The sequence below is a fragment of the Colletes latitarsis genome, chromosome 3 (assembly GCF_051014445.1).
Source record: "Colletes latitarsis isolate SP2378_abdomen chromosome 3, iyColLati1, whole genome shotgun sequence".
Taxonomy (NCBI): domain Eukaryota; kingdom Metazoa; phylum Arthropoda; class Insecta; order Hymenoptera; family Colletidae; genus Colletes; species Colletes latitarsis.
This window is the reverse complement of record NC_135136.1, coordinates 33,004,814-33,021,847: the sequence shown is the minus strand read 5'-3', so window position 1 is coordinate 33,021,847 and position 17,034 is coordinate 33,004,814. Positions and strand designations below refer to the sequence as shown.

Sequence of the window (17,034 nt, the reverse complement as noted above, 5' to 3'; positions counted from 1 at the left end):
CTAAATAAACACCCGTCAGTGGTCAAATATTTGCACAACGTTTATTGTATAATTTTTCAATGCGAACATTTAATTTTACTACTCTCCTGCATTATTCTCTTATCAAACATTTATCCAGAAATTATTATTCAAATAAGCACTCTTTATAAAATACATGAAACCAAAAGTCATCCTGGTTACGTGGGACACTGTGTATATAACCTCCTGTTGAAAAGTTTAGAACACCCTCCGATTTTTTAAATAAATTAACCTTCTTTGTTCTTATACGAACGTTTAACTGAAAATATTATCCTTGCAATATGCAAAATTAATATAATTGGGAATTACTTTAGTATAATTTGAAATGAAAATTATGACTGTATTTTTAATAAATTTAACAACGAAGTGAAAAGGCTTCACTTCTTCACAAAGTAGCTAAATATGCAAATTTAATTTAAATATTTCTTCTAACTAAAAAAAAGCCATTAATTAATTAATTGAAAATAAAAAATAAAATTAGATAATTCATCGTCGAAACAGACATAGTAAAAAAGAACAATCCGTAAACTTTTCATATTTTTGTAAAGAGTATTTACGAAATGTGTTATAGTTTGGGAAAGGCCGCCATTTTTAGTGTAACTTTACGAAACTAAAAAAGGGCTATGATGTTTTACCATCGTGTACTACGAACATTCTAGCGTCGCGCGGGGAAGTCCCATTCGGATAAGTCTAATAGATGGCGACACTGCAGTCCTCAACAAAATGTAATTCTTATTTTATATCATACCTGAGTAATATTCTCCTGGCACGAAAGAGTAGAATTTTTAATGAAAGAAGTAATGCGTATAAAACAGCTTTATTTCCATAATGATTGACGGGATGCTCGAAACTTTTTAGCAGCAATGTATATACAGGGTGTTCGGTTACAAATTACAAAATTTTAATGGATAATTCTATATGCCAAAATAAAACAGTCGAGAATGACGAAATTGCGTTTGAGTTATCAATTGCTAAAAATATATGAAAAATTAAATTTTCTTTATTAGAGAAGATGGACATAAAATGTTATTTAACTCTTTTATGTAAAACTCCCTTTAAAATATATTCAAAGTAATTTTTAGAATATTTACAAAGAACGAATGTATATAAAAATATAAGAAATAACCATGATTACTCAAATATTGATTTTATTAAAACTCTAATCAAACTTTACAATGAAAATATAAAACATAAATATAAAGTTTCATTTAGATTCAATCTTATTTTGTTTTTTATATAAACCGGCTATTATGAAAGTGGCCTAAGTCACGAAACCAAAAAAATTTTAATTTTCATTTGATATCATATTAACTATGTAGGTACATTTTGTTATTATTGAAAAATTAAATTGATTAACGTGAAGTAATAAAATAAAGTTGTTATTTTCATTATTATTTGTTGCATCTTCATGCTTAATTTAATAACGACGGAAGTTGTTTGTCCTGCGGTAATAGAAAAAGTAACACTGTTCTAATAAAAAAACAACAACCGATGGAGAACAATTAATTGGTTAAAAATAGAATTATTTTCGAGCTTTAAATCTTTCGCCAAGAAGGGGAGACCAAAATTATTCCATAATTACAGTTGTCTCCATTATTTACTACTTCAAGGCGAGTGCCAATAAAAAAGCATAAAGATTTAATAGATGTAACCTACAAAGTGAATAAAATTCATTAAAAAAAATAATTACAAAGTTACAATCATAAAATAAAATTCATTATTTTTCTGCAATCGTGAATCAACTAAAATATACTATTCACGTAGAAAATGACATTAAGTCATTCAACTGTTCGAAATACACGCATTCGTGCAAATTATTCATAAAATATAATAATCCTAAATTAACAAAATATTTAATTTTTAACGATGGAAAAATATTTTTTAATATGGTCAAACGTAAAGTTGGACCACTTTCATAATAAAACGTGATCCAATACCGTATATTTTTACTGCTTTATATTAAAAAAAAAAAAAAAGTATTCCATTTTTTGCGATATACCTTTTGTACAGATCGAAAAACAAAATAGACCTCGTACGCTATCTCGTCGTTCCTGATTTCCGTCTCATTTCAACACGCAGAATCAGCCCTCAACATTGTGTACACCAGTAGCCGATCGCCCTGTACATATTTACGTTTAATTATTTGCTTCTTTATTTCAGCATTTTTACGCAGACGTCACAGTCGTTCCGAGTACCGGTGAAAACGTATCACCGCAAGAAACACATTTAACGCGCGCACATACCGGCCCGGCACCGAAAGAGTTAATTATGACAAAGATGGTATCCCCGCGGACGAGCGGAGTTGTTTACTACCTGTCAGTCATCGGCGTATTAAACCGGCGTCGTGTCGGGCAATAAACCGACGAAGAAAGGAGACACGGGTTAGAGAGGCGCACCGGATCGTCGGTAGGCGTTAATAGGGAACCAGAAGCTGTTTTTCTTTCTCCCTTTCATCGCTGGCCCGACACGAGATAGTCGAACTGTCAGTCAAACGTTCGATAACCAATGGTCGACGATCCCTACTACCACGGCGCGCCGAGGAAGAATCATTTTCATGCGAAGAGGGCGTAGCAAAAACTACAAGAGACCACCGCCGCCGACGGCGCCGATGCCTGACTGCTGCGCGACCTATAGGGTGCTCGATAAAATTTCTGCGGGAAATTCGAGTTCGTCTCGCCGCTTCTTTCAGGCCACGTATTGTACGATGACGCGCCAACAATAATTATTCCGTGCACCGAAGACGTTGAACACAATCGAATGCATCGTTTAGAATTAATGGATAATTATTCCAGCATTTTGTAAAAGAGAACGGTGTTTTAAAGGACGTTTGTAAAACAAAATGATTTTGCGCATGCGTGTCACGAAATATGGAGAAAATTAGAGGCATGGACGTTTTACTAATTTATTTATTGAACGCTGTTTTAATTCGTATTGGCAATTATATCTGACTACTGGAACAAATATTCTGGAGTTTTACGTTTTTTTGCATATCAAATTAAACTTAAAAAAAAAAGAATATACTAAATTTGTGTATTTCCGTTCACAAGTAAAATTTCTCACCCGATACTTGTACTAATTTGTTCCTTCCAGTTTACCGTGTGATAGAACGACGACACTTCGTTGCGACATTTTTGTCGTTCCTTTCTTCACAACAAATTCTCTGAACGATTTTAACCGGTTTTCCTGATCGATTGTATGCACGACGTGTAACGCTTGCGTTGTTAAATTTTCCATAATTCGTTTATTACGAATTATTTTATTCTGGTTAGAATTATAAATACAAAGTAGATCAATTTTCAAAGTACATATGTATTAACACCTTAACTGCTATGGTGGTCACTGATGACTGGGGCACTTCAGACATACAATGTGTCTTTGAAACAAATAATAAACGAAAATACTGTAAAATAACAAGTGCCCCATTGAACCATTAAATATTTCCATTTGTTACGCTATGTACTGGTATTGCAGTCAGCGTGTTAATAAATCATATTTATTGTTTATTCTAGAAAACTTAATTTCGATTCAAATAACCCGGTCAACCTTTTTAAATTTACTTATCGATACTGACAACACATTTGAAATGTTGTAACGTTTAAAAATAAATATTAAAGGGCATAATTGATATATAAAAAAATTAAACAAAACACTTCCTAATTAAAATGTTTCGTCTGTCTTTACGCGATGTATAATGCTAATAATAAAAATGAGAATATTAGTACTTGGTAATAGTAATAATAGTAAGTAAAGTCTCATCAAATCAAGTACAAGTATTTAGTACTGGCGATAACGTTACAACCTGTATTATCTACCTGTGGAGCAACGAAGCATTAGTTAGCATACGTCGTTTTCTCTGCGTATGGAACGAGTTCATTTGCGGATTGCTTTCATTGAATAAAACAATACGCAAGAAAAAACGATGATAAATACCGTACAATTATTTTATATCAATTTTTATCATACTTTATAAATATCAAATATTTACTGTAATTTCGTAATATTTCGCTTTGAAAGTAATTTATCATTATTGCAATAACTGATACAACAGAGTCCCGTGCATACAGCGAAATATATGTATGATTTATTCAATTTAAGAAATTCGTAATATTCTCTACAAATCTCATTTTTAAAACAAGATTCTTCAATATAAAAATAGTCTTTACTAAAACATAAGTATACATGTATCTTGTTTAATATCGTATTTTAAAGCTACAACAGGATAAAGAAAACGATACTATTACACATTATGTTAGTTTGGGGATACAATGAAAGAAGCAAATTTCAAACACGCAGCAAAAATCTTTCGTACCCTGCCAAACGTCGTTTCTAGATTTTGTGGCTATATTATAAACCTAACGAGATTAGAATTTCAATCGTGTAACGCGGTTTCAAGTTAAATTATCATCCGAGAAATACAGTCGGGTATACGACGTTGTCAACATCGGAGAAAAAATTATTATTGTTTTAAAATAATGAAGCAATTAAGTGAAGATTTATTCGCGACGTTAAGATAAAACAGACGAGTGGTATATCAAGGAAAAAGTAGACGACGGTGAACGATGGTCGCGTGGTACGCGTGATGTCACCGAAAAAAGTTGCTTTCTGGAAGACCCTTGACAATATCGATCATATCAATCCGCAATTCTGTCAAGGCAGACCGCGAGAAATGGGCGTTCACTGGGGGGTATTGCGCACAAAACAAGTTTTTCGCGTGTATCGGCGCACAAGGAACGAACAAACGAACCTAACCTCACAAATTCGCAAGTGCACAGCCCAGCGGAGGTTAACCGATCAAATATGATGTACGAAAACAGCTGTCTCTGTGCCGCCGTATCAGGAAATACTATTCTTCGTTAACTTACCGTACCGCGAGGCCAGCACCGACAAATCCCACAGAAACAAAACAACACCGTCCACTAGTTTTATTTTTCAAAGATATTTTGGTCGGCGTGTCCAACTCGTCGGAAATAGAAATGTCTTTTTCGTCCACGTGATATCCCGAAACCTGACGATAATCATGTACCGACACCGGTACTATTATCCACTAACGTGGTCAACACAAACGCGTCTGTTTACCACTATTCACGTAGCACGATAAATTAAAGCGATCGGACATTTTTCAACATGCTCCTCCACAATCCCGTCTACTCCTTCCACTGACACGTCTTTTGTGACGTCATCGATTCAATACTTTTAGTGAAGGTTTCTCCTTCGTTGATATTTTCAGTCTCCCGTAGATGGCGGCACACACGCGATTCTATGTCCATTCAAGCATCGTTCGATCGACGCGGGATATTTAAATTCATTAAAAAGAAAAAATGCACATCGAAAGAGAAAATTTGCTATAAAAGATACAAATTTTAAAAAGATAATCCTTACGAAAGAACATCTTGAAATAGCATTGAGATTTTCTAGCAACATGGGATTTGTACCACACCCTCATGTATTTCTTCAAAATTTTCAACAAACAATTTCAAGAATTATTACAGAAATATGCAAAGCTCTCATTGATGTACTTTAATGTTATGTAAAAGTATTACTTTTACTCTTTACCATAAGATCTTTACTTTATGTAAAAGTAAGTTGGTACATTCTTGGGAGATAAAAATTAGTTTTCTTTTGCATCATTTGCATTCTCAAAAGTCATTTGTTCAATAGAAATTTGATCTGAAAATATTCTCTTTCTCTAACAATGAGCTATTAATTTCGAAATAAGTTAATATTTGATAATTTATTTTTCTGGATACCTCAGAATGAGGATGAAAACTTGTGGCAAAAGATGTTAACTCGAAGAGGAATTTCTCTAATTGTCTGGGAGTAATATGCAAGAAAGTTTAAAAATGTTAGAGTGTTTTAAAACCCAATGTTGCAATCTAACACATTAATCAAAGTAGTATTAGCAACTATTTAAACTGCATCAAGGAATATTTATAACCTTTCAGGAACATTTGATATTGAATGATCCGATACTGGAAATTTAATACCTGTTGCCTGAATGGTAGAATCACAAAAATTATAGCTGTGGCAAATTGTACACCAATAGTATGCAAAAGTTCAGAGGATGCACAAGAAATGATAGAAGAATTAAAAAAATATGTTTCATTGATAGAAAGAGCTGTGCTTTGACAACATGAAAAATCTTAATTTATAATATTTATAATTTCTCACCATTTGTGTCATAACAATAAGATAATAATGGAATGTGAATATAAAGAATGTATTTTTATTACTTACCTTACCTTCCATATCAATTATCCTTCTTGCCTTATTTTCATCTTTTAACACTTTTGTAAGTAAATCACTTACATTTATAAATATTTCGGTACCAGTACCTGATTTTATGCTGTCTTTTTCTTTCTTTGTTTCTCTCGAGAAATTACTTATTAAATTTTTGAGTTTTATTTCGATTTCTTAGCTCGTTTCGTTAAAAGCGACTACGACCTCCATTATTGCATCGTGTTTCTTATTTTTATTTTTATAATTTTTATGTTGATAGACCCATATGTTGGGACGATCATGATAGATCTGTATTAATTGATCAATTTTTTCATTTGTCCAGATGATTTCCATTCTCACAAAGATTATATTCATTCGGTAGTCTTGATGTAATTGTAATTCGTCGATTTGGCTTAGAATTTTGCTTGTTCTCTGGGAATACAGTAACAACAAAAGCTGACTGGTTTTAACACAATCCATTTTTTTAACTTGCCAGCGTACTATTCGGTTTTTCAAGTTATGCTAACCAAGACGATGCACGTGTTTACATTGTTTGGTATTGCTCATTGCCGATCAGGTTTGCCAAATGACAAATACTGATACTTTTATGCACCTTAGTGCAAATGAATCTTCGAGGAAATTCAATTTAGGGATGCAAAAGTAGAGGGTTCAGTCTTTAAAATAATAACAGGAAGATTTCATCGATTTTTATCGCAAAGTTACAATAGTCCAAAGATTAACGTTCGAACCAAGTGTTTTGATACCTACTTATGAGCGGCAGTGTATAATTAAAGTAGACAAAATTAAACTATGAGCTATACAGGATGTTCGACCAAAAATTTTAATGGGGAATTCTAGGGGCCAAAATAAGACGAAAGTCAAGGATACTAATTTGTTGATTGAGGCTTCGTTAAAAAGTTATGGAAACATTTCCGGCCACACGGTATATTTTCGGTAAAGAATTTTTTTCTCGAAAGTGCGTAGGATTTCGGGTGTATGTCTATTCACCAAAAATGATTGTAATCGACCCCTGCAACTGAAAATAATTTTTTTAGAACGATTTGAAATTTTTTAATTTTGTCGAAAAATTTGTCCACTTTCTTAAATTTTTTTCTTGAAAGTGCGTAGAATTTCGGGGGTATGTCTATTGACCACAAATGATTGTAATCGACCCCTGCAAATGAAAATAATTTTTTTAGAACGATTTGAAATTTTTTTATTTTGTCAAAAAGTTTCAAACCTACTCGAATTTTTTTCTCGAAAGTGCGTAGGATTTCGAGGATATATCTATTGACCAAAAATAATTGTAATTAACCCCCACAACCGAAAATAATTTTTCCAGAACGATTTAAAATGTCTTAATTTAATTTTTTAATAACTTTTTAACGAAGCCTCAATCAACAAATTGATATTTTTTATTTTCGTCTTATTTTTGCCTCTACAATCTCCCAGTGGTGGCCGAACACCCTGTATAACATCGCAAAATAAAACGTATGAAATTTCATTTACATTTACTTTCACTGTAAAAACATTTAAGTCATAATTTATTAAAAATTAAATTAAAATCTTTTTTGTTCTATGCACATTTTCAATGCATGTAAACAACTAAGTAGTAGCTATTTCACTATATTTATCCAAGAGATACTAGAATAAGGCAACAGTTTTCCAGATAGTCTTAAACAAATTATTGAATTTTAAAATAATACAGGGAAGAATCGAATGACGTACAACTTAGAAATGTATCGACATAGGACTAACATTTTGTCCGATAAATTCGAGATCTGTTAAATCGATACTGTACCTATTATCAATTATTTTTATCGAATGAAATTGTACTGTTCGAAAATATAACATTTTTTATTAAAAAAAAAAAACACGTTAACTGGAAATGGATTACTATTTATCTGGTTAGAACGACGAGTAACCGACGGTATCTTATCAATGTGTTCTTATCAGGGATAGTCGACTTGATACAAGACAACCGATTTCAGTTCTCAGTGTATAGTTTTACGGTTACTGGATCTCCAAAGGCGTCATGGATCATCTACTAGTATTTATTTTTTTATTCGCGTTTACGTCGATCAAATGTGAAAGCATCGCCCCAAATGTCACCACGGAAAGTAATAATACGAAAAGTGCAATTGTCGAGGATAAACAAACAAACGAGACAGTGACAGCGTTACCGCCTGTACCAAAGTTTCCAAACGTGTGTAACGTATGCAACTGTACAGGTATCGTGCAACTATCCGAGCACGTAATAAACACCGGTGAGAAACTAAAAAGGACAAGAATATGAAAATTAATCGTACAAATAAATACACAAACTACAGAATTATTTCTGTAAATTTCTCTTAACAGACGATTACGAGTACACAACTGAAAATTTGAAAATAAATTCTGTTTTTCGTAGCAGGTGTTGTTATAGATTGCGAGGGCAAGAATTTAACCGCTAATCTCGAAGATTCTCAATGGCCAAACACAACTATAAGCACGATATCGTTTAAAGGAAATCTCTTGGACCATGTCAAAGCTTTCCCGAAGATTGTGGTTAAAAAATTAATTCTGCAAGAAAATAAAATCACAAAGCTCGACAGGGCCGCCTTCAAGCAATTAATTAATCTAACGGAATTAGATTTGAGTCGTAACGAACTTACTTCTGAGAGCTTGCGTCCCCACGCGTTTGAGGTAACTATAACGTTTGAGTCATACTATATTATTAAGCAGTTATACTATATTAACAAACCATAAAGAGAAGCAAAAATGTTGTATTATCACTACAATTTCAATTACTATTAAACACTAATTTATTTACATGCTAGCCATTTTGTGCTGGAGTTATTGGAAAATTCAAAGCATTCTAATAAATTCTCTCAGTTAAGTAGAGTCTTTGTTCTAAAATATTTCGAGCTGCACGAAATTTTTGTGTGCTCTGTTTAATTAGGGTATCGAAACGGAATAAACCTAGATTCATTCTTTTCAAGTACTCGAACGACTTCACTCTGGGTATACAATAATTCCTGTAATCTTTTATTAGTCATAGTTATTATCTTGAAAATTTACGTTGATATTTCTTCCGCACCAAGATTAAAAACCGTTACGTATCGACCTTGTTACTATAATTTTTATATTATCTATCGGATGTAATTTATGACTATTTAGAAAAATTTAGAGGCGTTCGGTTATATTATTTACTTATACAGGGTGTTCGGCCAAACTTAGGAAAAATTTTAATGGCAGATTCTAGAGGACAAAATAAGACGAAAATCAAGAATACTAATTTGTTGATGAATTCGTTAAAAAGTTATTAACAATTAAATTAAAAAATTTCAAATCGTTCTGGAAAAATTATTTTCAGTTGAGGGGGTCAATTATAATCATTTTTGATGAATTGACATACCCCCGAAATGTTGCGCATTTTCGAGAAAAAAAATTCAATACGTGTGGAACTTGAAACGTTAATTACTTTTTAACGAAACCTCCATCAACAAATTGGTATTCTTGATTTTCGTCTTATTTTCGTCTGTATATTATTTTCATTATATCATGGCGGAACGATAAAAAAGATTAGTTAATTCCCTAATTATTTTAAGGATCGTAGTGAATTCTTTCTCTTCTTTACATACGCATAAAGCAGATTCCGACTAAAATTCGTTCGTTTTTCAGGGTAAATTTTCACCGACCGCTTATGAACCATTGGAAAATCTGACAAGATTATCTCTAGCATATAACAAACTTCATACGATCCATCAGGATCTCTTCGAACACATGTCGAACCTGAGAACATTAAATCTGTCCCACAATTTGTTCACGCATATCGACATACGTACTTCTCTAGCGATCAGCTCTATACAACGATTAGAAGAATTGGACTTGAGTTACTGCGGTTTAAAGGAAATCGTAAACAGCCAGTTTCACACCACCACGTAAGACTTTAATCCTGTAAAATCCGATCGTGAGTCACGAACCGATACGTTAAAGACTAAAGACTTTACCTAGACTTACATCAGCTTTCTGTAACCAATTGGTACACAAGTTTGGGGTACGACTGTATTAGTATTCTGACTAAATCAAAATCGACTCTTAAATATCGAGGGCATAAGAGTCAATGAATAATATTATGGGACCATTTTATGCGGAAGGAATAGTATAGATGCTTTTAAGATTTTACGACTGATCAGTCCTTCTAAGTTTAAAATTGTGTACTTGAATATTCGCGATACCTTCGTTTCTCGAGGTTAACATCGTTTCGACTTTCTGCTCGAATCTGATATCGGAGTGCAAAGTGACGAAGCATCTATACATATAATATAACGGAAACTAAATCGATAGATCGGAATACGCTGATAAGAAGCACTGATATCGGAGCGGGTTAAGCATAGCCGTTTTTACGAGAACAAAAAGCCGTGTTTTTGACAAATAAGGTAAATATACCAATAACTGGCCAGCTTAAGACACCATTTCTTCTAAATTTTCTGCATACAAGTAGATTGAATTACTTTTTATTAAACAAATTTATTATTTTTACATTTATTACATAGAAAGCAAATGAAAATTATAATTTACCCCCAATCGTTATCGTGGAAAATACAAGAACATAAGTTTTTATGCTCGAATAAACTTAACTTGACAAATAGCTCGATAACAGAACGAGTGGTTAATTATTGGGCAAACAAAAATATAAAAAACAATTTGAACAATAAAATACTGTGTTTTGTAAGTTTGCAAATTATTTTCACTCGTGGAAAAACCAAATATTAATTATCTGCTTGACTCTTTGACTGAATCGTAAGGAATCAAAGAAAATTCACTATACATATAACTGTGAAACAATTTCCTTAAATGTCCTAAAGCTGTACTTTATGCTTAATAATAGTTAATATTTGCATAAATGGCCAAGTATGAGACATTGCTTGCTCTGGTCAGTTATTGGTACATTTACCTTACTTTTTTTTTTAAGAAGTCTCGTAAATACATCCCTGGCACGTTCGTTAAATCTATATTTATAATCTTTAGATATCTAAAAAAATTGGACTTAAGCGGCAATCAGTTCACGACTCCTCCAGCTGCATTGAACGGGGCCGTGTCGCTGGAGTACCTTTATATGGACGAAAATCCGATCCAAGTTATCGATCATCTGAACCCGTTCCCGTCTATGTCGAAACTGAAGGAACTGAGCCTTTGTTGCATGCCTCATTTAACAATGATCGGGGCGAACAGTTTCTCAGGCTTGGAGATGCTCGAACACCTCCGCGTATCAAACTGCCCGAAATTGGAAACAATCGAAGAATCCGCTCTAACGTTCCAGGTATTTATCATTTTCGTAAAGAGAAGTACCATTTGCAATGTAAACATTATTTTTGAACGAAGTCCACAAGCAAAAGTGGTAGGATCGGTAGCCCTAAAGATAAATTTATACCTGTTTTTCATGATCGAGAACAATTTTTAAATCTGAAAATACCGAGAATTTGTTCCCAAACGTGAAAAGGCGCGAAAGGTGTTTGGTATTAATTAAACCCGGCGAATAACAAAGGCACGCATTTCCGTTTAAATATTTTCCAGGAATTTATTATATCGCGATTTACGAGAGAAAAGATATCGTCGATCCCTTTTTGATCGAGACTCGCGAAGCGATAAATATGCTGTTTAATTGAAATAGGAGCGCCAGAAATGTATTGTATTTGAAATGATCGTAGATGGAGGAGACCAAAGAGATCACATGGCCGCCACTGAAGAAACTAGATTTATCGGATAACGCCCTGGAATATTTGCCTCAGTACCTCCTGGTAAGGTGGGACTTGCTCGAAGAATTGGATTTGACGAAGAACAAGTGGGGCTGCGATTGCGATAATCAATATCTGGTAAGTTCTAGCAATAATGAAATGCCACGTGTACGGTTATTTGAACAGGATGAGGAGGGAAGGGACACGGGAAAAGTATTATATCGAACCAGTCGATTCGATTTGCGAGATGTACGCCAAATTGCGTATCTTCGACTACGGAGTTCGCTAAGTTTTAAAATTGTAAAGTTTGGCTAATTGTAAGTGTTCCATGGAGAACATGAAACTTCAAACATGTATTCGCGCGAAAGCGTGTGGATTGCGGTTTATTAGTATTTGCTTGCACAGTGAAAATGTTTTCGACGATAGTTACATTATAAATATCACTACGTATTCTTTATTTGGATCTTCCAATGAATATTTAAATTGCTTGTAAGGGGACGTCGCCGATTTTATTCAAACTCTTTCTTTTTCTGGTAATTCGAGCTTTATTGTCAATGTTCATTATTTGCGAGGATAGTTCAATTTTTTAATTTCTATGTACAACGTATTCTATACGAGAGACACTGATAATTGACTTTACTATGAGATTATATTAAGTATTTTATTGAAACTGTATTTGCTGAGTTATACAGGGTGTTCGGCCACCCCTGTGAAAAATTTACATGAACGATTCTAGAGGCCAAAATAAGACGAAAATCAAGAATAACAATTTCTCGACTGAGGCTTCGTTAAAAAGTTATTAACAATTAAATTAAAAAATTTCAAATCGTTCTGGAAAAATTATTCTCGGTTGCGGAGGTCAATTACAATCATATTTGGTCAACATACATACCCCTGAAATCCTGTCCACTTTCTAGAAAAAAATTCGAATAGATGCTGAAATTTTTAGACGAAAAAAAAAATTTTCAAATAATGCTAAAAAAATTATATTTAATTACAGGGGTCAATTACAAGCATTTTTGGTCAATAGACATACCCCCGAAATCCTATTCAATTTCGAGAAAAAAATTCGAGTAGGTGCTGAAATTTTTAGACGAAATTAAAAAATTTCAAATCATGCTAAAAAAATTATATTTAATTACAGGGGTCAATTACAAGCATTTTTGGTCAATAGACATACCCTCGATATCCTAACCATTTTCGAGAAAAAAATTCCTTACCGAAAATCTAATGTGAGGCCAGAAATGCTTCCCTAAAATTTCATGCGAATCTTTAAAATGTCATAACTCCTGAACGGATTGGACGATTTTAATTTTTAAAAAAGCAAACTACGCGTATTTTGGTGGAGAATATGTACAAATCGCAAAAATATTGAAAAAGTTGCTTCTTGACCCCGTAAAGTTAGAAAAACCCAATAAAAATGCTCCAATTTTCAAACAGCCATAACACCTACAATAGTGAATACATTTCAATGAAACTTTTTTCTGAAGTAGAGCTCATGGGTACCTACAAAAAAGTATTACACAACTTTTCTGTAGGGCGTCAAATAAAATTACTAAAAATGAAAAACGAATTTTTAAGAAAAATTGACAAGGGGGTACCTAAATTTTTCAGCGAAAAAAAAAATTTCAAATCGTTTTGGAAAAATTATTTTCGGTTGCGGGGGTCAATTACAATCATTTTTGGTGAATAGTCATACCCCCGAAATCTTGCGCATTTTCGTGAAAAAAATTCAACACGAACGGAACTTTAAACGTTAATAACTTTTTAACGAAGCCTCAATCAACAAATTAGTATTCCTGATTTTCGTCTTATTTTGACCTCTAAAATCTCCCATTAGAATTTTTCCCAGGGGTGACTGAACACTCTGTATAAATTAAAAATCAAAAGTTTCGAGAAAGTATAATAGTAAAATGTATGAGAAAAATATGTTGAGTGTACCTGGGCATCCCGTTTATCAAACAAATGTAAAACTTTCGGTTACCAACATAAGGGTTAAATCCTGAACAAATAAGAAAGGGAGGGGAAGCGTAATAATATTGTAAGAAAAAAATTTTTTAACAAGTTTTATGAATAGTATAGGAAGGACAGAGAATCAATTGATAACGACTATCATCTAACTATTTACAATCAATTAAACCAGATAATACCGTACCTCATCAATGATAGCGAACGCTAACATAAGTAAAAATAATGACTAATGGATAGATTACGTTATTCGCGTCATATCACTCGATCGTGTATGTATCGAACGAATTTTTCAAATCAATTTGATCAAAAACGATGACTAATATAAAATGATGTTACTTCGTAAAGGGGGTTCCCGTAATCAGCGTTTCGATAATTCGTTGCTCTTATTCGCATAGAATTCTATTATAGAAAGTGATGATGCAAACTGATACAAGAAAAAGTTGAATCTCTCAATCAGGGATTGTTTTTTAATGGTATTTTTGGTTTGTTTTGATACAACGGTACAGATACTTTTTTTGATGAAATAATACAATTATTTTAAGTTCTTTGACAGTTATACTCGAGCAATTAATTTTAATCTAATATTCATGTCATCGATTGAAACAAAAAGCTGCTTCTTTTTATTTTATACTAGCTTCTGGCCCACGTAGTTATTGGTTTCAGAAAGTTTGTTAAAAATATGTGTATTCTAAATTAAATATAAAGAAAAATAATAGACAAATAGTCTATTTTTTAAAGCGATGTCTATACAAGTATAAAATTCTTTTGAAATATGTTGAGTCGTTTTCAAATTACGAAAAAGTTCCAAGACTGTAAAAATACAATTTTATTTATATAGACAAATATTTGTATAAAAATGTGTTCTACAAAACGTTAAAAGAATCACTCAAAACCCGACGAAATTGAAAAAGTTTCGAGTTTCGAGAACTTTGTTATTTTTGTTATAAACACAAGTAAACTAAATGTACGCAACTTTGCTCGTATTAATGCTCTCTTGAAAAATACGTTAACGAATTCTAATTTATAAATAGATTTATATATGAAACGGGAACGATTAGTTTACGAATGAATTTAAAATTTTTATTCGTTATTCCTGATTAAAAGTCTAACCCTGCCTAAAGAAAATGAGCATCAATTAAACATTCACTCTTTCGTGCCATTTACCTTTGGTAAAAAGGTAAATTACCTCCTCCAAAGCACCTCCCCACTCCTTACTAACCCCTTCCCCCCACTTTGTCTCCCATTTCTCTCTCTCCTTATCCCTGGAATTCTATTTCATTAATACCATAATGGAGTCTATTATGGTGCTACCCGCCACTGTTTAATAAGTTCTGTTCCTATGTCCGCAGATTGGCGAACTGTTGCCAAAGTATGGGAAAAAATTAATGGGCGACAACTTCGGTACACTGACCTGTGCATCGCCGCCGGAGCATGCAGGGACGAATTTGTCGTCGTTGTCGCACAGAAAGCTTCGTTGTCCGGACCTTTACGGAGCAAGGCCCGAGAGGGACGCCATGATCCTCGTCGGAGTGATGATCGGTTTGATAATCGCCATTCCCGTTTGCCTGGCAGCCTTCGTCCTTTGGCGTCGTGGATACTTCTTCTGCGGGTCCCAGGGACCAGCGAGCTTCTCTCGCGCCTTCTACAAGAGAACTGCCAACGACGACGACATGTGACGTCTTCATTCTTGTCGATGAGATCTAGTCGATAAATAGAGGAACGAGTTAGACGAGCTGACTAACACCACCTCCGGTGTTTTGTAAAAGTTATAAACATTAATTCGTAATGGATCGCTATTCAGAGTGTTCGTTAAGGGCTCAGAATCACGAACATCGTACGATAAAAAATTTGAGCGAAGATACGATTATTTAAGAGTATTATGATTGGACGGTAAGTTATGGATTTTTTTAATGTTACCTAGAACATAATTAGTTGAACAAAATATGGTTACATCGGTGACGTTATTTATGTTAATCGTGTGTCATGAAATATTAACTTTCTGTCGAATTTGTATCATGTATTTAATTATCAAGTAATATATGTATTTTTATAATAAAATGTAGATGCTTCTTTTGAGGCATTCACGATTTAATCTTACTGTTTCCTTTTATTATTTTTAATCGTACTCTTTGCATTGCATGTTTTAATAAAGGTATTATTTAGTTTCACTGAAGACATCTTTTACATTATGGGCCTGAATTCGGCAGTCCATTGTCGTTTACTTCCGTTTTGTGCCACGTTCTGGTAAATCTTAACTATTTTCGTTTCTTTAAAAATGCTTGATGTATTTTGCAGTCACTTGACGTGACATTTTCAGTTTACAAATTTTAACATTCAACTAGTGAAGTATGTTTACTAAACTGAAGCATTTTATATAATAGGATACACATAATAAGAGATGGGTTTCAATGAAAGGAAAGAATCTTTAGTTTCCATTGTCTTAGAACAGTCTAATAACGCGTATTAAAAATAGTTAAACTTTACACGAATACAGTACCGAAACTGATAGCGTGTTTTATTAATAATTGAACCACTGTTGGCAGCGGTGAAGCTTCCCCTTCGAAATGGTTTTTGGTTTTTGTTGATCCGACTTTCCGTTTTCGAGATATCGTGATTTATATGAAAGGGTATTTTTTTAATTTCGACTATCTCTGTCTCTCTCTAACGCGTCGGACCTCTTTTTCTCGCACGTGAGTCGCGACAATCGTGACTCAGTAACGTAATGTGTACTACTTACTACGATCACGTGCGGTCAACGACCTCGCGACGTAAACAATGAAAAGTAAACAAACCCTTTGAATCCCCATATCTCTGGAACTAACCATACGATCGACTTGAAACAAAAATCATTATATCTCCGGAACTAATTACGCTATCTAGTTAAATGAACACTCATTTTAAAGAGTGTTTCATCCTCTAGTATATGAATATATAACCTATTATTATTTATGCTGCCTTCTATATTTATTTTCGTATTTACTTTGACACTATACAGCCAAAGTTTCAGTAATTCCTATTGACTATGCGACTAATGTGCGCTAAAACTGGATTATAAATTGTTTATTTAATTGAAAATGAATCTAAATTTGAATACAGTAAAAGAGAAAAA

General features: G+C 33.3%; 3 protein-coding genes across 7 annotated transcripts in view; 1 reads left to right on the top strand and 2 right to left on the bottom strand.

The window, feature by feature from the left end:
- The window catches only part of LOC143340472 (homeobox protein PKNOX2), a 33,659-nt gene extending 28,333 nt beyond the window's left edge, over positions 1-5,326 (bottom strand). For 2 of the 5 annotated variants that reach the window (XM_076762473.1, XM_076762474.1), the window contains exon 1: positions 4,881-5,326. The gene's annotated coding sequence lies outside the window, so the exon portion shown is untranslated. Of the gene's footprint in view, positions 1-766; positions 901-2,331; positions 2,555-4,880 lie in introns of those variants that run through there. The other 3 variants (XM_076762478.1, XM_076762475.1, XM_076762477.1) reach the window with 3 other exon arrangements.
- LOC143340485 (CB1 cannabinoid receptor-interacting protein 1) overlaps positions 1-17,034 on the bottom strand; it is a 199,865-nt gene that overhangs the window by 4,362 nt on the left and 178,469 nt on the right. The gene's annotated exons all lie outside the window — the stretch shown is intronic.
- On the top strand, positions 8,251-15,857 carry LOC143340297 (CD180 antigen). Its single transcript, XM_076762080.1, has 6 exons — positions 8,251-8,465; positions 8,648-8,919; positions 9,898-10,157; positions 11,248-11,539; positions 11,928-12,092; positions 15,275-15,857. The coding sequence occupies exons 1-6, from the start codon at positions 8,270-8,272 to the stop codon at positions 15,599-15,601; spliced, it is 1,512 nt and encodes a 503-aa protein (XP_076618195.1). The 5' UTR covers positions 8,251-8,269; the 3' UTR covers positions 15,602-15,857.